This window comes from Pinus tabuliformis, chromosome 4_1 (genome assembly GCF_031772625.1).
Source record: "Pinus tabuliformis cultivar Carrire ecotype Pingquan chromosome 4_1, CPIR1, whole genome shotgun sequence".
Taxonomy (NCBI): Eukaryota; Viridiplantae; Streptophyta; class Pinopsida; order Pinales; family Pinaceae; genus Pinus; species Pinus tabuliformis.
In genome coordinates, this window is record NC_142303.1 from 237277474 (window position 1) to 237301749 (window position 24276).

General features: G+C 37.8%; 1 protein-coding gene across 1 annotated transcript; it reads left to right on the top strand.

Moving 5' to 3' along the window:
* The first annotated feature begins 15169 nt into the window (after positions 1 to 15169).
* LOC149175127 (pectinesterase-like) lies at positions 15170 to 23253 on the top strand. Its single transcript, XM_089419525.1, has 4 exons — positions 15170 to 16183; positions 16361 to 16589; position 16905; positions 22652 to 23253. Exons 1-4 carry the CDS (start codon positions 15232 to 15234, stop codon positions 23105 to 23107), a joined length of 1638 nt encoding a protein of 545 aa, XP_089275651.1. The 5' UTR covers positions 15170 to 15231; the 3' UTR covers positions 23108 to 23253.
* The last annotated feature ends 1023 nt before the right edge of the window (positions 23254 to 24276 follow it).

Sequence of the window (24276 nt, forward strand, 5' to 3'; positions counted from 1 at the left end):
AACAGAGTCAAGACAGAACTGCAAGATAATCTACGCATTTGAACAATAGCTATTGCAACTTTCATATTTTCAACTCCTTAACTGCCTTCTTGTCGCAACATGCTGAGTTATTCTTGCATGTTAACATTTGTGTTTTTATGGTTTGTACATTTGAAGCGAGCAGGAGGTGTTTCTAATTGCGAGTGTAGACCTCTATTCAGTGTTAAGTGATTGTGGACTTGCCTAGCACTGTCATCACATGATAACTGTTTTTGTTTCTAATAAAATTTATATGCTAAATATGTTCGATCTAACCCCTTATTGTTATGACTCTCGCCTCTGCTTACTTGGTGTGACTCTCACCATTGTTGTGACTTATAGCACATGGTTATTGCTACAACTTGCTCAATACTGTTGTTGCAACTCTAAGAAGGGTGTTGTAACTTTGTGTCAATTATAACAATTCATTAGTTAACCAAACAATTGTCATATGTGAATCACTCATATAGTCAAACAATTGATCTACTCATGAAGGAAAATGAAAAAGGTGAATAGGTGCTTAGAAAAGAATTAATGACTAAGCCACAATTCGTCATATAGCTGATTAGGTTAGTGTGCACCCAAATTTCTCTATCTTTTGGAAAGTTGATGTAACAAGATGGAACAATATGATTCTCATAGTTGTTCATCAACTGATTTGATTAATTTAGATACTTCCATAATTTATACAAACACATATAAAAACACATGCTCTCTTTAAGTTGGGCAGTAGTAAAAAAATAGGCTAGCTAGGTGATTGATAAAAATCATAACTATGTTCTTTATTGTATTTCTAGTTTCCAGCAATGTAAAGTTCTTATTCATTCTAATTCAATCAATAACATGCTAAGTATAGAGTTCCTTACTACTAGTTCCTCATATAAGGAGGTAGGACCCCTTCCTTAGCAAGGTATTGTTTGTACTTTATAGAGTAGTTGTAGTATCATACTTTATTTCCAGCGATTCTTCTCGCACTTAACTGTAACTTTGATATTTCCTTCACTGCAACTTTCAAGATCAATTGTTCTAACTCTAATAGTTTTTGAACTGTTTCTCTGGTTTGGTTGGTTCTAGCATCATAACCTGACCAGGAAACTTTTGCTAACATAAACAGAGTCAAGACAGAACTGCAAGATAATCTACGCATTTGAACAATAGCTATTGCAACTTTAATATTGTCAACTCCTTAACTGCCTTCTTGTGGCAACATGCTGAGTTATTCTTGCATGTTAACGTTTGTGTTTTTATGGTTTGTACATTAGAAGCGAGCAGGAGGTGTTTCTAATTGTGAGTGTAGACTTCTATTCAGTGTTAAGTGATTGTAAACTTGCCCAGCACTGTCATCACATTATAACTGTTTTTGTTTCTAATAAAATTTATATGGTAAATATGTTCGATCTAAATCAGGACAGTATAGTGGTGTAGTGAATGCAGACCCATTAGAAGAGATTTACAATGGCACTTATTTTTTATAAGTTGTATGGTGTTCCTTTAGATAACGGTCCACTTATTGGAGCCATAAGTGAGTTTAGAGCTTTGTACAGTGCACACAGAATAACTTATAGAAATAGCTTTATCATAATTAATATTTTACAGAAAGACATATTCCATTGAAAATTTCTTATCAACACACAGTTAGGTTGCCACAAGAAATCACTACTAGGTTGTAAGCCAAAATGTTTCTGTGCCAAGAAAAAGATACAATCCATCCAAAATCCACATCATAATGTGGTTAGAACCAAAAACATATGACACCCCTATTCTTTATGGCCCTGAGAATCTTGAGTGCCAAAACTCCCCGAGTTACCTTCTTGAGCCAGGTAGGTTGGCCTACCAGTCAAGGGCTGATTAGGAAATGGTTGATTGATGCCATATGATTGATTCCAATTTGCAGCTTCCAACCATGGAGGTATTGAGTACCCATACCTCACATTTGCACTACTGACCCCTGCATTAAGTGGAGGTGTGTAATGAGCATACAGAGAATTGACACCAGCTCTGGTAGGAACAAGGCAAGTGGGTAAACCCTCAGTTTGATAGTGGGGCACTTGAATGTTTATGACATCTTGGAATAATGGTGTATTATCTGCAATGGAGTCCAATGAGTTTGAAATAATCCTGGTTTCATCAGCTATTCTTGTATCGTTGATCATCCCTTGTTCCTTTTCAAGCATTTGTTGTGCCTTTTGTTTTTCCTTTTCCTGTCTTGCCATTTGCTTTTGTTGGTCCTTAACTTGCCTTGCTTTATCTCTTTCAATCCTTTCTTCTGCTCGATGTTGTGCTGCAACAATCCTTGTTGCCTTCTTCTCCTTGACCATATCCTTCTTTTTCTTTTTTAATTCTTGCATTTCAAATTTCTTTTTTTCTGACTCAACTAACAGGTTTATATAGTCCTCTAAGGTGAGTAACTGTGAGCTTCTGCCCAGACGAAGACTACCCGGTGCACCTTGCTTTTTTCTCATTGATACTCTCTCTACTGGTAGCTTTAGGAACCGTCCAAGTGTCTTCTCCACCCCTCCCACCTGCGTGTCATTGCTTGGTACTTCCCTTTCAGTATCTGTTGGAACTGATTGAACCATATCATTATCTTCATTTGATGCCTCATTATGTCCTTCATCTCCTTCCATTGATCTATTGTCCACAAAAAAATGAACAATTTCACTGTTCAATTCTGCTAGTTGTGAGGGCATGTTCATGCTTTCTTCATTGGTTGCTGAGAAACTATGTGCATTCATATTGATCATTGCTTCTGCTAGCCATGAAGGTGGGGTTACTTGGCTTGGCAATGTCAATTGGTCATTGTCAACTGCATGTTCAACAATATCATTAGCAATATCAGCAACAGGAATTTGATGTTCTTGAGTTGGTGGAACAATCTCCATGTTACTAGGAATTTGTTCATTGTTATATTGTGTTTCACATACAGTTTCATTATCTTCAGCATATAACTGTCCTTGAGACAGGGAAATCATATTACCACCTGCAACAACATCATCTTGGTCATCTACTTCTTGCACTTCAACACATGTTTGGACATTCCCTTCTTCCTGAACATCCACATGAAACGCTTGGCTACAACCAGTATCATGCATAAGAGCATCATAGTTCAGTGGCCAGATTCCTGTCCTCCTAAAGCCAGCCTTGATATTTGATGGTGTCAAAGCCCTTTTAAAAGCTTTACTTGCAAGCTCTGCTAGCTCAAACCTTTTCACCTCAACCCCTGGATTCTTTGCCATCCATGCAGCACGCTCCGACCTGAAATAGTTCTTGAAAGGGCCAAACACACTAACATCAAGGGGTTGCAGCCTATGAGTGGTATGAGCGGGCAATGTCAATAGGTCGATGCCTAAATTGTTTGCTTCCTCAATTGTTTGTACAGCCATGTGGCTCCCATGGCCATCTAATATCAAAAGGTGTCTGTTATTAGGCGAGACGCCACCTGGTACCGATGCAGCAAAGTGAAAAAGCCAACTTAGAAATAGTTCTTTAGTCATCCATGCATGGGGATGTGCAGCCATGCATGCACCTGGTTCACAGTTATGTATATAGTTTTTTAGTTGATTTTTACCTTTGAATAGATAAAATCCTGGGATTGAAGTACCAATTGCATTAACACAACATAAAATAGTTATCCACTCCCTGCTCTTGGGCAAAATCTTTGGCACATTTCGGCTCCCTCTCTTGGCAATTACCCGCATGCCACAATTCCTCCCTACCTGTAAACCTGTTTCATCACAGTTCCATATATGGTCTGCTCCATAAGAATGTTTATCATAAGCACTAGAAAGTGTGTCATAGAATTTTTTCACAACTACAGGGCGCAAATTTAATGCTCTGTCTCTGTCAAGGCCCTCAGCAGTACGCAATACAAGTTCTGGATGCCTTTTTTTAAACCCAAACCACCATGATTTACCAAGAAACCCATCTTTGAATGGGTTTGGCCTCCCTTGACAGATTTGAGCAACTGTTGATTTGAGTTGTATCAACTCTAGCCCATGTCCCAGTTGGGCCATCTCTTTACACCACTCAACCACCTCGGCCTCCTCATCCTCAGTCATAACTGTAAGAGGCCCTCTACGTTTTGTATGAGTCCGTCCATTTATCCAATAATGTATTGATGAGGGAGGAATACCATGTTTTTTTGCAGATGCCCGAACTGAGTATCCATTAAACTCTATGTCGTCAATTGAAACTAACATTTGTTCTTTTGTCCATCCTCTTATAGCACTGATCTTTTTAGTTGAGCTTGCCCCTTGGACTGTTGTTGATGGTGGTTCTGTGGCTGATGGTGTGTTAACATCAACGACTGTCACATGCTCATCTTCAACAATGTTCCCTGGTGCATTGCTGGCATTGACATCAGCTGGCCTGTCATCATCAGACGATGTGCATCGCAGCTGCGCACCCCTTGTCACTCTCCTGCCACTTCTCCTTGTACGAGCAGAGTAACTTCCTTTTGCCATAGATGCAACAACCTGTAAAATTATTTCATGCATTTAGACATTAGAATATATGTCAAATTATGCTTTATTACTTCTGCAAAAATTACTTTTCCTCTATTACAGGAAATTATCAACATGTATGTTGCATTTAGACATTAGAATATATGTCAAATTATGCTTTATTACTTCTGCAAAAATACTTTTCCTCTATTACAGGAAATTGTCAACATGTATGTCACTGTTTTCATAATGAGAGCAAATGTTTCACTTTCATAGGGCAGTGTCAAAATTTTGCAAATGTCATTCCAAGTAAATCCATAGTTCATCAATTTAGCAACTTTTATGTGGATTCAAGTAGATTCTATGATAGTTGTTTCAAATATCATTTTCCATTTACTTTCAACAGCTTTATACAGCTAAACCAATGAGGTATGTAAACATGTATGAATTACGTCATTCTCCTTATATCTGTTAAAGATTAGGGAATACAGGTAATAAGCAGGTCTATTCAATATGTACTTACCCTATAGAGTAGAGTGCAATCATTACTAATGGTTGAATCAGTGCCATAAGTAGAACCATGGAAATCAAAGTAATGAGGAAACAGAGCTTGTTACATTAGGATATGTGTATACAGTGATTACAGTCTATCCATATGTATTACATTAGGATATGCGTATACAGTGATTACAGTCTATCCATATGTATTGATTATGTATTACATTAGGATATGCGTATACAGTGATTACAGTCTATTCATATGTATTGATTATGTATTACATTAGGATATGCGTATACAGTGATTACAGTCTATCCATATGTATTGATTATGGAGAGAACGGTACTCTATATACCAATAAGAAAAAAGGTATTTATATAATAGGAATGACTAAGAGTGAGAACCCCGGGATATCATGTTGTATATTGATTAACTTGTCACCTTTGTATCTTATCTAAGCTTATGACAAGCTATGCAATTAGAACACAGTAGTTACACATGACTCTTTCTAACCATGCTTGTTTACCTAATCACTTGCTTGTCTCATTCTCATTACACTCGGCATAAGTAATAGCACAGATATTTTACAAGTAACATCATCTAAAGGTTGACCTATCAGTGCTAACCTAAGAAATACATGTATAGATATGATAAAGTACCTGTATCACAGGTTGGTTATCTCCCTAATAGACTGGATTCAGCTTTAATATACATATAACATATGTAATTATACAGAGCTTTGTTCTAGCTCACTCATAGATAAGGGTGAACTGAAACCATGCTCAGACACTAATACGAGCTTTTTAGTGTATAGAGCTTACTAGTGATAAGATGAATGAGATGTATTCAATAGGTTCAATTCCTGTAAGCTAAGGTTCAATTCCTGTAAGCTAAACAAGCTATGACTACAGTACTAACACGACATATGTAACCTTTGTGATATGTAAGCTGTAATCACTATCACATTTGATTCTATGGTCTCCTAGGTGTCATAGACAATTGGTTTTACTTCAGTTTAATCGAGTTTCATTGCAGTCATTTATTTTTTATATTTTTCATATAATTTATTTAGTTATTTTGAATATTGTGAAGAACAATCTCTGCTCCAAGATTTCTCTCCATTTTCTGTGACTTAATTTACAGTGCTGATTTATGTAAATCCCCATTCCTTTGGTCCAACTTTTACAACTCCGTATGGCTCGGGCTCTCCATACCCTAAGGTCTCGAGCTCAACGAGGTGAAAAGATATGAAGGCCAATAAGACTGTCATCTGTTATGTTACTTATAATTGTGTTTTCTCATTATCTAAAATCTTACAGTCATCTAATCCAATAAAGAGAAATGGTCATCCGCTCGGGCTTCCATTCTAAGAAACCATTCCTCAGTTCTATGGTCCATTCATCAGTAGTATAAATTCACTTATTTGCATTCTTTCAACTCAATATCAAAATTTTTGCTTTCTCAATAGCTTCATGCTTCTGAAAATACATGTCTTTCGATTATGTTTCAATGTGATGTCTCAATGATGATTGTCAAGGTCTGAAAATATGTGAAAAATTACTAAGTTTATCAGAGTCATTAAAGTTACAATTCGTTTTTGTTCTATGTTTTAACTCATTCTGCATAGAACCCAATCCATAATAATCGCTCAATTCCTGTAAGCTAAGGTTCAATTCCTCTAAGCTTCTTACAAGCTATGACTACAGTACTAACACGACATACGTAACCTCTGTGATATGTAAGCTGTAATCACTATCACATTTGATTCTATGGTCTCCTAGGTGTCATAGACAATTGGTTTTACTTCAGTTTAATCGAGTTTCATTGCAGTCATTTATTTTTTATATTTTTCATATAATTTATTTAGTTATTTTGAATATTGTGAAGAACAATCTCTGCTCCAAGATTTCTCTCCATTTTCTGTGACTTAATTTACAGTGCTGAATTATGTAAATCCCCATTCCTTTGGTCCAACTTTTACAACTCCGTATGGCTCGGGCTCTCCATACCCTAAGGTCTCGAGCTCAACGAGGTGAAAAGATATGAAGGCCAATAAGACGGTCATCTGCTATGTTACTTATAATTGTGTTTTCTCATTATCTAAAATCTTACAGTCATCTAATCCAATAAAGAGAAATGGTCATCCGCTCGGGCTTCCATTCTAAGAAACCATTCCTCAGTTCTATGGTCCATTCATCAGTAGTAGAAATTCACTTATTTTCATTCTTTCGACTCAATATCAAAATTTTTGCTTTCTCAATAGCTTCATGCTTCTGAAAATACATGGTTTTCGATTATGTTTCAATGTGATGTCTCAATGATGATTGTCAAGCTCTGAAAATATGTGAAAAATTACTAAGTTTATCAGAGTCATTAAAGTTACAATTCGTTTTTGTTCTATGTTTTAACTGATTCTGCATAGAACCCAAGCCATAATAATCGCTCAATTCCTGTAAGCTAAGGTTCAATTCCTGTAAGCTAAACAAGCTATGACTATAGTACTAATGCGACATACGTAACCTCTGTGATATGTAAGCTATAATCACTATGAAGCTGATGATCGAATAATTCCTGTAAGCTAAGGTTCAATTCCTGTAAGGTAAGCAACCTGTGACGTTGATTAGATGGATACGACTGTATTCAATAGGTTCAATTCCTGTAAGCTAAGCTTCAATTCTTGTAAGCTAAACAAGCTGTGACTACAGTACTAACACGACATACGTAACCTCTGTGATATGTAAGCTGTAATCACTATGAAGCTGATGATATAATAAGCTAGAACAGATACATAAACTCTGTATAAAAATGGTTAACTGTAACTGTATAGGTTAACTGTAACCCTATGGACAAAACTGTAATGTAAGAATTCTGATAAATGAAAACAATGAAAACAGAACTGTAAGAAGAATGAGTTGTAATTCATATAACTAACTTGAATATATTGGCCACTATTTTGTGATGTTGTGTTCAAGTTTGTTGAATAGTTTGAAAGCATAAGATGCAACTTCAACAGTGGGTGGACTTCTTTTATAGTTTTGGGGACTTGATTTTAATTGGTGGACATGGATGCACATGGATTGCAATGGCTTCATTTTGAATGTGTGGTATGGATTTAATTTGATGCGATCTAATGGTTGGGAATTGTTCATTTGTTGATCCATGTGCTTTGATCTGTTTTAATGAGAAATAGAGTGAGTTGGGTGTCATTTATTGCAGTTATTGGGTCTGGGTGTCATTTATTGAACAAAGTGGATTTAATTGTTATTGGGTTGGGTGTCATTTATTGAACATAGGGTGTTTAGTTGTTGAACAACACAACAGTTATGGCTGACATACATTCCTTTTGTTATGTGCAGGTAGGCATATTTATTTGGGATGCAAAGTTGCAGTTCTGATGAGTGGGGGTTGAAGTGATTGTTGTTTTGTACTTCTGGAATAGACCAGTTTGGAAGCCTTTATGGCTCTAGCTGTTTTCTACTTGGGTCAATATGTTTTGCAATATTAAGTAGTAAAATACTATTTATGGACAGTTGTGGGCCTAGTCAATGTATGGGTGATTTTTGGACATAATTTAATACTTATTTATACATAATGTTATTTATTTCTGTTTAAATTTTGGTTTCAAAAGTCTTAATCATTGGTGGTTTGGTGGGACCAGTACTATATCAACTACTGGTCCCTGCACAACATTAGGAATCTCTCCCCTATTTGTTATCAAAGTTAAAGATTGCGTTGGTGAATATAAAATTATATCAATTTAGATTCACTTTAATTTAATTTTGGATTTATGTAGTGTGGAAAGAGATTAAATTTTTTATTAAAAAAATTTGTATTTTAAAAAAGTTAATATGTTTATCAGTTAAATTTGGAATTAAAATAAATATAAACTAATGGAAACTTAACTCACATCAACTTATCAAATTATAAATTTGATAATCCATCTTAAAAAATATATTAAATATATATTGTCGATACTAAAAATCCTATATTATAATGAAAAAAATTATAAATGTTTTTGAGATATAGCATTATGGAACCGAACCTTTTAAAATAAATGGTTTGTGTATGTTTATGCTTGCATATTATGCTCAGGAATGTAAATGCTTTTGATATATAACATCATGGGATCATATTTTTAAAATTGGTTTGTCTATGTTTATGCTTGCATCTTATTTTGAGAAATGTAAAGGCTTTTGACCTATAATATCATGGAGCATAAGCATTTTATGTTGAAAAATGTAAATGCTTACATATAATATTATGAAGCGTAAGCATTTTATGCTGAGGAATGTAAAAACCTTTGACATATAATATCATGGGACCATATTCTTAGAACAAAAATTACAGTGACTTTAATATTGGATCTAGCTTGAACATCTTTAGCCAACTATGAATGTCTTCATTTTTTGAAAAAATATAATAATTATAAAAAGTAATTTATAATTATGAAAATTAATTTTATTTTATTCATAAATAACTGCATTAACTTTTTTCTAACGCTGAGCTTTATAAGTATTTTTATATATATAGCATTATAAATACATATTTTTACGCCGTAAGGCGTTCCCTCTGAAAATAACTCTCCTCGGGTGATTCGTGGATCTCGTTTCCACCGTCCTATGACATGTTAGACGATTAAAATGTTATTGATCGTTCGATATCACCATATTATTTATTCTTCAATTTATGGAAGGGGACAGTGGTGGGAGTAATAGGGCCGAGGGGGAGCGGAAAGTCGACATTCCTAAGGGCACTGAACAGGCTCTGGGAACCGCCCTTCGATTCCGTCTTCGTCTAGAACGACGACATCACCAACCTCAACGTGCTCGCCCTCCTGCGCCATGTGGACATGCTCTTCCAGACGCCACCCCTCTTCGAAGGTCGGTAATCGATTTGCTGCACATTTTTTTGTTCATATTAATGACTTGCTTCGACCTAATTTCTTTGATTCACTGGAAGCGTTCCGGATAACATAAGGTACCGGACTGTGCTCCGTGGGGAGAAATTGCCGGACAAGAAACGACGACATCACCAACCTCAACGTGCTCGCCCTCCTGTGCCATGTGGACATGCTCTTCCAGACGCCACCCCTCTTCGAAGGTCGGTAATCGATTTGCTGCACATTTTTTTGTTCATATTAATGACTTGCTTCGACCTAATTTCTTTGATTCACTGGAAGCGTTCCGGATAACATAAGGTACCGGACTGTGCTCCGCGGGGAGAAATTGCCGGACAAGAAATTGGTTGAGTATTTGGGCTGGGCGGATTTGGAATCCTTCTTGTCCAGAGGATTTTGGGGCTTTAAACTCTATTGGTTTATTGAAATCATTCATGAAGGGGTTTTTTCTACAAATAGCAAAATGATTCAAAACCTAAAGTGATGCTTTCCAACAGGGCCTCGGATCATTGGTCTTGTCAACAGTGTGTAATCTGTCTAACAGTGTTCTATTCTCACTGTGACTTGCACCTCTCAGATTGCACAAGCTTCAAAGTGTTAGTGCTTTCATGTATCTGAATTTAGATAAAGAATCGATGATTCAGGCAGACAACTGAGTTGGAAGGCAGCCAAACCCGCTGCGGCTTTTCCCCTATTGAAATCCCTCAATGGAGGAGGACCATCAGGGCTTCGATTCTCCTCATGTTCGTTTCCTCTAAAGAATCCTGTTTCGATAATCCTTTTGTCGCCCATCTCTAGGGGTTTCACTCAAAGGGTTTCAATCCTCTGAAGCCTGTAATCCGCTAGTCACTACGACGTGGTTTCTTCAATCGTGCCAAAATTGAAATGCATGGTAGGAAAACAGGTGAGTTTGAAGGCATCCAAAGCCGCTGCAGCTTTTCCCCTATGGAAATCCCCCAATGGAGGAGGACCAACAGGGCTTCGATTCTCCTCGTGTTCGTTTCTTCTAAGGAATCCTGTTATGATAAACCCTTTGTCGCTTGTCTCTCGAGGTTTCACTTGAAGGGTTTAAATCCTCCGAAGCCTACAATTCGCCAGTGAATACGACGTGGCTGCTTCAATTGTTCCGAAATTGAACAACATGGCAAGTAGAAAGCTGAATTTGAAGGTAGCCAAAGTGGTTGCGACATTTTCCCTATTGAAATCCCTCAATGGAGGAGGTCCAGAAGGGCTTCGATTCTCCTCGTGTTGGTTTCCTCTAAAGAATCTTGTTCTAATAACCCTTTGTCCCTGTTCTGATAAACCCTTTGTCGCTCGTCTCTCGGGGTTTCACTCCAAGTGTTTCAATCCTCCGAAGCCTACAATCTGCCCGTTAGTACGACATCGAGAGAGATAAAATCAGCAACAACGATATTAGCCAAGTGAGATGCTTGGAGCATTCGATTGTAGTGCGGATTCCCAGTTGTTGGTGGAATATGGAATCGCAGAGGATGAGAGGCACGCGTCTTGGGCTTCAGGAGGTCGAGACGCCTCGGACAAAATACGGTGACTATGATACAAAACGTCGGAGCCAAAAGGAAAGTCGGCGGTGACGAGGAAGGGTTGATGTTGCCAAGCTCAGAATTGATGAAGAAATTATTAATTCTCTCGATAGGCGCGGTATTACTTGATTGTTCCCCATTCACAAAGTAGTGTCGGAACCAGTAATGCAAGGTTGTGACATGATTGGTCGCGCTAGGATAGGAACTAGAAAACCTCTTGCCTTTGGAATCCCACTCTTGGAAAAAATCATTTAGCACAACCGTAAGAATGGGCATGGATCATATCCCTTGGCACTCGTCTTCTCTGCAACACGAGAACTTGCACGCCAAGGAATTCCAAGAATCTACTCCAAGCCCACATACTCTTTGATGTTGTGGGGGTGTACCTATAATGAGCCAAATCAATGTTCTTAGAAGGGGTTTAGATGTTGCTGGAACACCTGGTCGCATTATTGATCTAATCAATCGTGGTGCATTAGTCTTGTCAGAAATACAGTTTATTGTTTTGGATGAGGCTGACCAAAGGCAGAATGTGGGCTTTGATGAAGATGTTGAGGTGATTATGGAAAGATGACTGAAAAGGCGTCAAGAGTATGCTTTTTTCCTGCTACAATTAGAAACCGAGGTTCAAGTGGCAACAATTTATCTGAAATTGCAGAGTAGTACCCTAAGAGCCTCTATTCTTTGGGAGCTAGCTTTGTCGCAATCAGTGCCAACCTATGAATGAAATTGCTGGAATATGACAACACTGTAACCACCAAGTTAGAAACTGAGGTTCAAGTGGCAACAATTTATCTGAAATTGCAGAGTAGTACCCTAAGTGCGTCTATTCTTTGGGAGCCAGCTTTGTCGCAATCAGTGCCCACATATGAACGAAATTGCTGGAATATGAACTCTGTGTAGCCACCAAGAAAGAGATAGATTTTTGGTTCCACGGGAGATTCACTTTGTTTTTCTTAGTGAGTAATGGTAGTTCTGTATGGAATGTGTCATTTGAAAAGAAAATGCTCATTGTATTTACTACAAATGAATTGTATCCTTTATATCATATTTTAGTGAAAATTCGTATAGAATATGTCGTTGAAAAAGAAAATGCACATTGCATTTACCAGTAAGTGCAAATGAATTGTATTCTCTATACCATATTTTACTGAAAATCATAGATACTTTAACTGCTGTGATTTTCATACGCAATATATAACTATTGTTGATCTAGGAATATTCAATGCACCTAGTATTGTAGAGTGTATTGGTGATGGATCGATCGCTCTAGGATTCCACCTCATTTTTCTTTGCAAATGTAAAGAAAATTGGGATTCTTTTGCTTAGATTTGAAAATTTTATTTACATAGGATTGTGCGCAACTATTGCAGGTGTGCTGGGAGAAATTTGTTGGGCATTTGATCGAGTCAAGTCTTTATTTGAGCATAGCCAAGGCCAAGGATATATAAGCGAATAAGGGAAAACGCTTTCTGTCGATGTCTTCCAAAGGTATTTCCTTTTTGTCCCTCTAAACAGGTACCAAGTTCTTTATTTGAGCGGAGCCAAGGCCAAGGATATATAAGCAAATAAGGGAAAACGCTTTCCATCTATTTCTTCCAAAGGCATTTCCTTTTTGTCTGTAACCTCTAAACAAGTACCGAGTTTTATTTTACTTTGTCCTCAATGTTCACAACACCTTGGACCATGTTTTCAGTTTTCCTACTTTTATAACACAAAGTTTATTAATTTCTTTTCACAATGTTTAGGAAGGAGATACCTTACCTAGTCCCCAAAATCGTGATTCGCAGTTTCCTATAATCGTGATTCTCAGTTTCCTATAGTGAAAATTGGTATGGTTATGCTTGACAAAAAAACAGAATATGATTGTCAAATTTCAGGTGGTTCAAGCTATTATTATATGCCTGAAAATGCATGACCCAACAATTTCTCAGGGGATTTTTTCCATAATGGTTTGTTACCCGAAGATTTTGGATATGGTGAGGATTATCAAATTTTAGTTGGGTCACAAGGACCTTCAAAAGTTTCTCCACTGCTAAATGCTTCTAAATGAATTTTCATTTCAGTGATATGGTGAGGATTATCAAATTTCAGTTGGGTCACAAGAACCTTCAAAAGTTTCTCCACTGCTAAATGTTGCTAAATGAATCTAAATGAATTTTCATTTCACAGATATGCCACTGGTAATGGACAATTTCAAGGATTTAATAGCTCACATTTATGATTTAAGACTGTTGAATAGCATTTTGTTTACTAATTTTTATCTTCGATGACTTTTTATGTCATGATGCTTCTCCAATTTATGCCTTACGGCGTTCCTTTGCAACATTTGGTGCAATTGCTAGTTATTTTAAATTTAATTGGTTTTTCAATTACATGTGGTTTAAATATGGTGTAGTTTTGGTATTTTTTTGGATATAAATAAAGTCATAATTAATGGATAGAATAAAAATGTAGAAAGTTAAGGATTAACTTAATGTGTAGTGCTTAATATTTGCAACAATTATAATGGTCATTTTGAAAGGGTTTAATAATTAAATTTATATATACAAGTTAAAATTTGGATTTAAGAGATCTGTGGCTTGTATCTTTTAAATCAGTGACCGGAGAATCCACAACATGAACATTTTTATACCAACGTTTCAAATCCCAAATGGGATCCATCATCAAAATAGCAAATATGATAATAGTAGTAATTTTTTTTATTTGTTGATATTTGTTGACAATGGTAGTGAGTCTTTTTTGCTTACTAATTATAACAAATATTAAACATCATGCATTGAGTCAATCATTAACTTATTTCCTTTTTATCCTTTTTGAACATCACTTTATTCTTATCCACGAAACTATATATATAGACAATTAAAAAATAATTAACTTAATTCATTGAAGACACTTTATTCTCCTCCACAAAACTCATCCACCAAACAAGATTAAAAAAAAAATATGCAAAAGCAATCATTAGAATTTAATTAATCAATACATAATGGTTAACATTTACCAAATAATCTAATTTTATGTTTTCTTAATATACTCCTAATATGATTCTAGTAATTGAATAATATGCTTCTAGTAACGAAATATACTTTATCTTGATGAATAATATGCTTCTACTAATTGAATAATAAAATATACGTTATCCTCATCCAAAAAAAATCACGGAAAACAATTAACCAACCATTTTCTTAATATACTCCTAATATGATTCGAGTAATTGAATAATATGCTTCTAATAATGAAATATACTTTATCTTGATGAATAATATGCATCTAGTAACGAAATATGCTTTATCCTCGAACAAGATAAAAAAAATCGATGGAAAACAATTAACCAATAATACTTACCACGTAATTTAATTCCATGTTTTCTTAATATGCTTCTAATAACGGAATTCAAATGATGAGGTCCATATTTACGCGTAAACGTGGAAGCAGTTCCGCGCCTTCTGAATTATTCATTATGGTTTCAGCAACGTTTTGGAGCGTTATTGAGGAAACTATGAAGGCGGCGGTCAACATTTTAGTCGGTACGAGTCACGACAAGGGCGGTGCTTTCCCGTTTGTAAAGTTGTGGACAAATGTGCCTCCCTTATGAACTGTATTCCGGCAACTTATTCAAACTCTTTTTCATGGACATTTCCAAGTTTGCATTTTGCAAACTCTAAACAATGGACCGTATTGTGCGCTCCAGTACATCTAATCATTGAACGATCTCAGCTCGAAATTTCCCACCGTAGACGCCGCGTTACAAACGTCGGTTATATATGTGTGAGAGACTGAGAGACAGCAGTCTAGCGATTCAGTGAAGTTAAAAGTAGACAAGTGCATTCGGCAATGGCGTTTAGGTTTAGGCTTACGGCTTTGGTTTTCTTTATCATATGTCTTATGTTCGTTAAAATTGAGAGCAATGAACAGCCGCACTCCATTTCTCTGAAATCTGCCTGCGACGTGACGTTGGATCCAAAATTCTGTGTTTCCACAATGTCGAGCCTGTTACCGGGATCGTTGCAGGCAACTTCGGCAGATCTCGCCAGGACGTCTATCAGGCTGAGCGTTATCGAAGCACAGAAAGTGTTTCAAATAATTTCTCGTCTGGGATGGGGGGCATTCAAGGGAACACAACTTGATGCTCTTGAAGATTGTATGCAGTTGAACGATATAACGTTGGACCACCTGAGCAAGTCTCAGACAAATGTTGCTGCTGATACTTTGAAATGGAGGCAGGCAGTTGACACTCAGACTTGGCTTAGCGCAGCTCTTACTAATCAGGCTACCTGCGTCGAAAGTCTCCAGGAGGCCAGCGGAACCCTGCAAAACATATTGAGTAAGAGTGTGCTTGATGTGTCACGAGTTGTGAGCAATTCTTTGGCTCTTGTCAAAAATATTCCTGTCATTGGCAAAGATTCCAAGAAGCCTCCTGTGCACAACCGACGCCTGTTCTCCAATCCAACGAGTGTCAATGATAAATTTCTTTCCCCTTCATGGTTGTCTGCTTCAGACAGAAGGAGACTTCTTCAGACCTCCGAGGCAGCCGACAATGTTGTTACGGTGGCTCAGGACGGCAGTGGTAATTATACCACAATTACTGACGCGCTGAATGCTGCTCCAAACAAAAGTTTAGATAGATATGTGATACATATTACAAAGGGAGTCTACCAGGAATACATTGAGGTGCCCAAACACAAGATAAATATTATGTTGGTGGGAGATGGCATAAATGCCACTGTGATCACCGGCAATAGAAGCGTTGTGGACGGATGGACTACTTACCGCTCTGCAACAGTCGGTAAGCTGCTTTACTCGTTTCTTTCTGTGGTTAATTTGCTATCTTTCTTTTGTCGGTGAAGGCCTGTTCGTACAATTTTGAATTTCAAACTAGCGATGGGTCATTCTAATTTTATTTCCACGCATCTAAATCATTCTTGTCTCGTCGCCTTCACACGGAAAATTATTGCTATTACAGCTGTAGTTGGTCAAGGATTTCTCGCTCGGGATATCACTTTCGAGAACACGGCGGGCCCAGAGAAGCATCAGGCTGTCGCCCTCCGAGTAGGATCGGATCTATCAGCATTATACCGCTGCAGCTTCAAAGGCTACCAAGATACTCTCTACGCACATTCTCTTCGACAATTCTACCGGGAATGTGAGATTTACGGCACAGTTGATTTTATCTTCGGCAACGCTGCAGCTGTGTTTCTGTTGAAATCTAATTTCAATGTAGCCGTACGCTCCCCAAAACCGCCAGCAAAAACCACAAACCCGGTTTAAAGATTTCTCGGACCGCCTACCTACAGAGAATGGTTTTCGTACACAAGGGCCCGAGAAAATGTGAAGCCAACACGTGGTTCAGCCCTGACGTAACGCAACGTCATTTTCTCGGGGGTTAATGTTCAGCACTTGTTGGTCTTCCGATATTGCCCTCCACCGTCGGATGTGCTCCACCTTCTTCAACCGTTGATTGCCCGAAGCTGCTCCAAACCTGCATACGACAAACATTAAATTCATAGCGTGGAGTAAATCAAAGTTTTGTTGACCATACGTTTAATTAATGAAATGTCATAGTGGTAGGTAGTATATTGAAGTTTTCATATATTGCACGTAAATCTTTTTTATGGAGGTATGGGCGCATATGCTCATTAATTAAGTTTCGTATGGGATATGGGCACGTTTTAATATTTTTTTTATATTTACATACAGCATGTATTGAATGTAAAAAAAAAAACGTATGTAATAAGTCTTTTATGTTTTGAGTGTTGACTTTTTTTTGTAAGTGTTGCACACGGGAAGAAAAGAATTTTATTCTTCACAGCAGTGAAAAAGAATGATGGGGCGGTAAAAGGAAAAACACACAGCAGTGTGTAAAAAGACAAGAACCAGGTTTTAATGAATAGAATGTTTTATGGTGGTGAAATACTCTGTCTCTCAGTGAATTTTTTTTAAGTCTTCTGTGCACAAAAGGATCCTGGAGTAAAGTAAAACAGAGCATTGTCTCTGTGTGTGTTTGAATGTTTGGTTTTTGGTATTTTCCCCATCAAAAATACCCAACAGTGGTATCAGAGCAGGCTTAGGCTCTTTAAAAAAAAGTTAAAGAAGCTGAAGGGAGAAGGTTGTTGCTGCAGCAAAACTTCTCAGGCAGACAGAAGACTCAGACAACAAAGGATTCAGGTATTCTTCATAGCTATCTTGTTTGTTATTGAAGAGACAGTCAGTGTTTTAAATACACAGTCAAGGAATGGCCAGCACAAGCACTGGTATGGGTTTGTTTAACACCCAGCTCCCACAGTTTAATGGGAAGAACTATGACTACTGGTCAATAACTATGACAGCTCTGCTTGCTTCCCAAGATTTATGGGAAATAGTTGAAGAAGGCTTTGAAGAACCAGCAGATGAAACTGAGTTCAATGCATTAACTCAAGGAGAGAAGGATCTGCTGAAGAACAATAGGAAGAAAGATTCAAAAGCCCGTGTGTTGTTGTATCTAGCAGTAGACCAGAGTATGTTTCCAAGGTTAGCAGCAGCTAAGACAGCCAATGAAGCATGGCAAACCCTCAAGACAGCCTATCAAGGCATGGAGAGAGTGAAGACAGCAAAGCTACAATTGCTGAGAAAGGATTTTGAGAACTTGAACATGAAGGAGTCAGATAACATTGACTCATTCTTCACTCATGTGATTGGTGTAATCACACAAATGAGAACTCATGGAGAAACCATTGAAGACAGAAGAATTGTGGAGAAAATATTGAGGGTCTTACCCTCAAGGTTTGATGCCATAGTCACCACCATTGAAGAGACAAAGGATCTCTCAAGCTATTCAGTTGATGAGCTACATGCATCACTGATAACACATGAGCAGAGGTTGAGTAGGAATGAAAACTCATCTCTTGAGCAAGCCTTCAAGACCCAGATGTCCTTTGGAAGAGGCAGAGGTCAAGGCAGAGGAAACAAAAGAGGAAGAGGCAGAAGCCAGAATAGAGGTGGAAGGAACAACTCATCAAATGCACAAGGAAGAGGCAACAATCCAAATCAGAACCAAGGCCAAGGCAGCAGCCAACAAGGAGGACAACATCATGCTCAAGGACAAAGGTATGATAAATCTAATGTTCAATGCTATTATTGCAAAAAGTATGGACATTATGCTAGTGATTGTAGAAAGAAACAACATGATATGAACAGCAGACAAAATGCAAATGTTACAAGAGAAAACAGCAGTCAAGAAAATGTCCTGTTAGCTTGTAACATGGCTGAAACACATAGTGAGGACATATGGTTTTTAGACTCAGGTTGCAGCAACCATATGACCGGAAACATAGCCTTCTTTTCTGCCCTAGATAAAAATGTGAAATCAGAAGTCACACTAGGAACTGATAGTAAAGTGTCTGTTATGGGAAGAGGAGAAATAAAAATACTTTCAAAGCAAGGAGAAAGGAAAACCATAGCAGATGTATACTATGTCCCCGGAATGAGATGTAATCTCTTGAGTATTGGACAGCTTGTCCATAAGGGCTACAATGTTTTCTTTAAAAATGATGTGTGCACCATCATGGATATACCACCCAGCAAAAGATGCATTGCTGAAGTGAAGATGACAAGGAACAGGATGTTCCCTCTCCGGATCAGGGCAGACATGAAGAACAAAAGGGAAATGGCAGCAGTCACCGAAGAGGCCTTCCAAAGCGTGCCAAAGGATGAGAACTGGTTATGGCACTTGAGATTTGGGCATCTAAATTTTGGAGGTCTAAACTTATTGAGCAGAAAAGGAATGGTAAGAGGATTACCATTGATAGAGAAACCGGACAGCCTATGTGAAGGCTGCATTTTGGGAAAACAACATAGAGAAAGTTTTCCATCAGGGAAGAGTATAAGGGCAAAGACACCCTTAGAGATTATCCACTCAGATTTGTGTGGACCAATGCAAGCTCCATCATTAGCAGGCAGCCTATATTTCTTGACATTCATTGATGATTTTACAAGAAAGACTTGGATATATTTCCTCAAGAACAAAAGTGAAGTCTTTGAGAAATTCCAAAACTTCAAAGCATTTGTTGAAAACCAAAGCGGGCTGCACATTAAAGTTTTGAGAACTGATAGAGGAGGTGAATATATCTCCAAGGAATTCCTAAGATTTTGTAGAGAAAATGGAATACATAAACAGTTTACAGCAAGGTACACTCCACAGCAAAATGGAGTTGCTGAAAGGAAGAACAGAACCATCATGGAGATGGCAAGGAGCATGTTGAAGGCAAAGCATTTGCCAAATGAGTATTGGGCTGAAGCTGTACATTGTGCAGTTTATATATTGAACAGGTGTCCTACAAAAGCAGTCATGAACAAAGTGCCAGAAGAGGCATGGAGTGGGAGAAAGCAAGGAGTCACCCACATGAGAGTTTTTGGATGTGTGGCCTATGCACACATTCCAGATCAGCTAAGGAGGGAGTTGGACAGCAAAGGGGAGAAATGCATCTTCATTGGATACAGTGATGAATCCAAAGCCTACAGGCTGTACATTCCATCTACCAAGAAGTTCTTTGTCAGCAGGGATGTTCAATTCATAGAAGAGGAAGCTTGGGATGGAAGCATAGAGAAAACAGTCAATGTCAAGAACTGTTTGTCTCATGATGAAGATGAAGAGGAGGTGGCTGAAATGAATCCCCAAACAACAGCGCCAACACAAGGACAGCAAGGTACACCATTGAGGATCAATGAGAGTGCTTCTCCAAGCACACCACAAGGAGGAAATTCAAGTGCATCTTCAAGCACTTGCACACCAAGTGAACGAGGTAAGAAGTTTAGAAATCTAAGTGAAATTTATGAAGAAGGAATGAATTCCTTATTTGCCTTGTATTGTCATGTTGATGATCCTATTCATTTTGAAGAAGCTATTAAAGATAAGAAATGGATAGAAGCTATGGATGAGGAGATGAATGCCATAGAGAGAAACAAAACATGGGATTTGGTTGAGTTACCAAAAGGCAAAGAAGTCATTGGTGTGAAATGGGTCTACAAGACCAAGAGCAATGCTGAAGGCAAGATTGAAAGGCACAAGGCAAGGCTGGTTGTCAAAGGCTACAAGCAGCAGTATGGGAGAGATTATGAGGAGACTTTCGCCCCGGTTGCAAGAATGGAAACCGTGAGAGCAGTGCTGTCCATAGCAGCTCAAAACAAATGGAAAGTCTACCAAATGGACGTGAAGTCAGCATTCCTAAATGGAGTGTTAATGGAAGAGGTCTATGTGGAACAGCCTCTTGGATATGAGAAGAAAGGTGAAGAGCACAAAGTGTGCAAATTGAAGAAAGCTCTTTATGGGCTGAAGCAAGCGCCAAGAGCATGGTACAGCAGGATAGATTCATATCTATTGGATAATGAATTTGACAAGTGTGAAGGAGAACCCACAGTCTACATCAAGGAAAAGGATGGTAAGATTTTAATTGTTGTTTTGTATGTTGATGATGTGATTTTCACAGGTAATGATGATCAGCTCATTAAAAATTTTAAATCAGTCATGAAGGATGAATTTGAAATGATTGACATGGGTTTCTTGAGATACTTCTTAGGCATAGAAGTAGATCAAAATGAAAAAGGAATTTTTATATCTCAAGCAAGATATGTAAATCAAGTTTTGGACAGATTTAACATGCAAGAATGCAAGGCAGCCATCACTCCCACAGTAATGGGATTAAAACTCAGCAGAGAGGACAGCAGCAAGGATTTTGATCCTAGCTTGTATAAAAGTATTGTGGGCAGCCTTATGTATTTAACAGCAACTAGGCCTGATTTAATGTATGCTGTTAGTTTAATTTCCAGGTTCATGGAGAGGCCGAAGGAGGCACATTGGCAGGCAGCAAAGAGAATTTTGAGGTATGTCAAAGGTACCAAAATGTTTGGAATTTTATATCATGCCTCAGAACATTCAGATTTGGTTGGATACACAGATAGCGATTGGGCTGGAAGTGTAGATGATCGGAAGAGCACTTCCGGTTATGTTTTTCATATGGGTTCAGGAGCCATTTCATGGGCTTCTAAGAAGCAGTCCATTGTAGCATTGTCTACAGCAGAGGCTGAATATGTGGCAGCTACAGCAGCAGCATGTCAAGCAGTGTGGATGAGAAGAATGTTGAGAAGCTTAGGCTAAGAGCAGACAAAAGCGACAGTGATTTTTTGTGACAATAGCTCAGCTATTGCTTTGTCAAAGAATTCAGTGTTTCATAAGAGAACGAAACACATTGATACAAGGTTTCACTACATCAGAGAATTGGTGAACAATGGAGAAATTGTCTTGGAACATTGCAGGACTCAAGAACAGGTTGCGGACATCTTGACAAAGCCGCTGGATCAGAGAAGCTTTGAATTTTTAAGGAAGTGTCTAGGTATGACCGAATGCCCAGCTGTTGAAATTAAAGGGGAGTGTTGAAATCTAATTTCAATGTAGCCGTACGCTCCCCAAAACCGCCAGCAAAAACCACAAACCCGGTTTAAAGATTTCTCGGACCGCCTACCTGCAGAGAATGGTTTTCGTACACAAGGGCCCGAGAAAATGTGAAGCCAACACGTGGTTCAGCCCTGACGTAACGCAACGTCATTTTCTCGGGGGTTAATGTTCAGCACTTGTTGGTCTTCCGATATTGCCCTCCACCGTCGGATGTGCTCCACCTTCTTCAACCGTTGATTGCCCGAAGCTGCTCCAAACCTGCATACGACAAACATTAAATTCATAGCGTGGAGTAAAGCAAAGTTTTGTTGACCATACGTTTAATTAATGAAATGTCATAGTGGTAGGTAGTATATTGAAGTTTTCATATATTGCACGTAAATCTTTTTTATGGAGGTATGGGCGCATATGCTCATTAATTAAGTTTCGTATGGGATATGGGCACGTTTTAATATTTTTTTTATATTTACATACGGCATGTATTGAATGTAAAAAAAAAAAACGTATGTAATAAGTCTTTTATGTTTTGAGTGTTGACTTTTTTTTGTAAGTGTTGCACACGGGAAGAAAAGAATTTTATTCTTCACAGCAGTGAAAAAGAATGATGGGGCGGTAAAAGGAAAAACACACAGCAGTGTGTAAAAAGACAAGAACCAGGTTTTAATGAATAGAATGTTTTATGGTGGTGAAATACTCTGTCTCTCAGTGAATTTTTTTTAAGTCTTCTGTGCACAAAAGGATCCTGGAGTAAAGTAAAACAGAGCATTGTCTCTGTGTGTGTTTGAATGTTTGGTTTTTGGTATTTTCCCCATCAAAAATACCCAACAGTTTCAAAGCTGCAATCTACTGGCTAGGAAACCGATGGATAATCAAAAGAATTGTTTCACGGCTCAAGGAAGAGACGATCCAAATCAAAACACTGGAATCTCTATTCAAAATTGCACCGTCTCTGCTGCGCCTGATCTCGCTCCGGTGAAGAGCTCTTTCCAGACATTCTTGGGGAGGCCATGGAAAAATTACTCTCGCACAGTTTATATGAAGTCATATATCGATGATGTCGTCGATCCTGCAGGTTGGCTAGAATGGTCGGGGGACTTTGCCTTGACCACGCTGTATTATGGCGAATATATGAATTCGGGACCAGGGGCAGGAACTGCAGGGCGAGTTCAATGGCCTGGCTATCATACCATGAACATTTCTGATGCTCAAAATTTCACTGTGGTTAATTTCATCGCTGGTGATGCCTGGATACAGGCAGTGCCCTTCAATACAGGCTTAGATTAAAAAACAAAAGTGACCAGTGGTGTGCTGGGAAAGATTGAAACAAATTTAGAGACGGCTAAAGAGTCAGTATATATTTTGTTGTGTATTCGTGTCATTTACATAATTGTTTCGGCAACCCCTTAATTACATTTATTCCTTGCTTCGATTGCAATGCACGATATGTAATCTGCATTCTGGCCTTTAATGGCTCACAAATTCAAGTCTATGCATACATTCTTTACATTGGCTGGGACTTTTCTTTAAATGTGAGTTTATATAGAATACATATACAATTATATTACTAAATATATTGGTAAATGGGGGATATATCATAAATATTTATAAATCACAGTGTTAATGTGGTTTTTAGAGATTGATTATTTATACCGATTAATAACTATGTAAATAATAATAACCATATACATTAATATATTTAACAATAACAAAATTAATATAATATAATAATAATATAAGGTTATTATTAATAATATTTATATAATAATAATATAAGGTTATTATTAATAATATTTATTTATCCTTCACCATTATCTTGAAGGTTATTTAGAGGAAGCAAGATGTGATGGCACGATCTCAGTTGGGATAGTCGTCATCTTTCTTCACGATATTGTTCTTTTGGCAAGGTGCCCATCCGATGTTGATAAGCAACTCAGGCTTCTTAAGGATGCCTACTCTACCATGGGTATGACTGTTAACACTGACAAAACAAAATTTATGATTATCAAATCCAAGAAAGACGCTTACGCTAATTTTATGTATGAGAATAATAACTTGGAGGAAGTGTATTCTTACAAGTACCTAGGAATTGATATTCATCACAAGCTCAATCGGAACCATAGCATTGAGAAAAGGATTAATGGAGGGTGGAAAGCTTATTTTGGTCTTGAAAATAATTGTAAAACAACAAACCTCGTAATGTGGGATAAAAAGAAGTTCCTATTTGAAACTTTAGTCACTCCTGTTATCTTATATGGTTGTGAGGTTTGCGGTTGCAGCATCTCTAGAGAATCATGGAGAAAGATTGAGCAAATCCAGAAGCATTTTCTAACTTATAACCTGGAAATTAAAAGTAATACACCCTATCCTATTCTCCTTATAGAAGCAGGTCTTTCCCCTATTGAGAGCCTAGCTATGATTAGGTTTCTGCTGTACAAGCACAAACTCAATAACAT

Bases quoted from the DNA above. Each gene is read 5' to 3' on its own strand.
- LOC149175127 (XM_089419525.1), top strand. From the start codon at position 15,232: ATGGCGTTTAGGTTTAGGCTTACGGCTTTGGTTTTCTTTATCATATGT. The intron at 16,184-16,360 runs GTAAGCTGCTTT...TTGCTATTACAG, and splicing joins TTACCGCTCTGCAACAGTCG to CTGTAGTTGGTCAAGGATTT.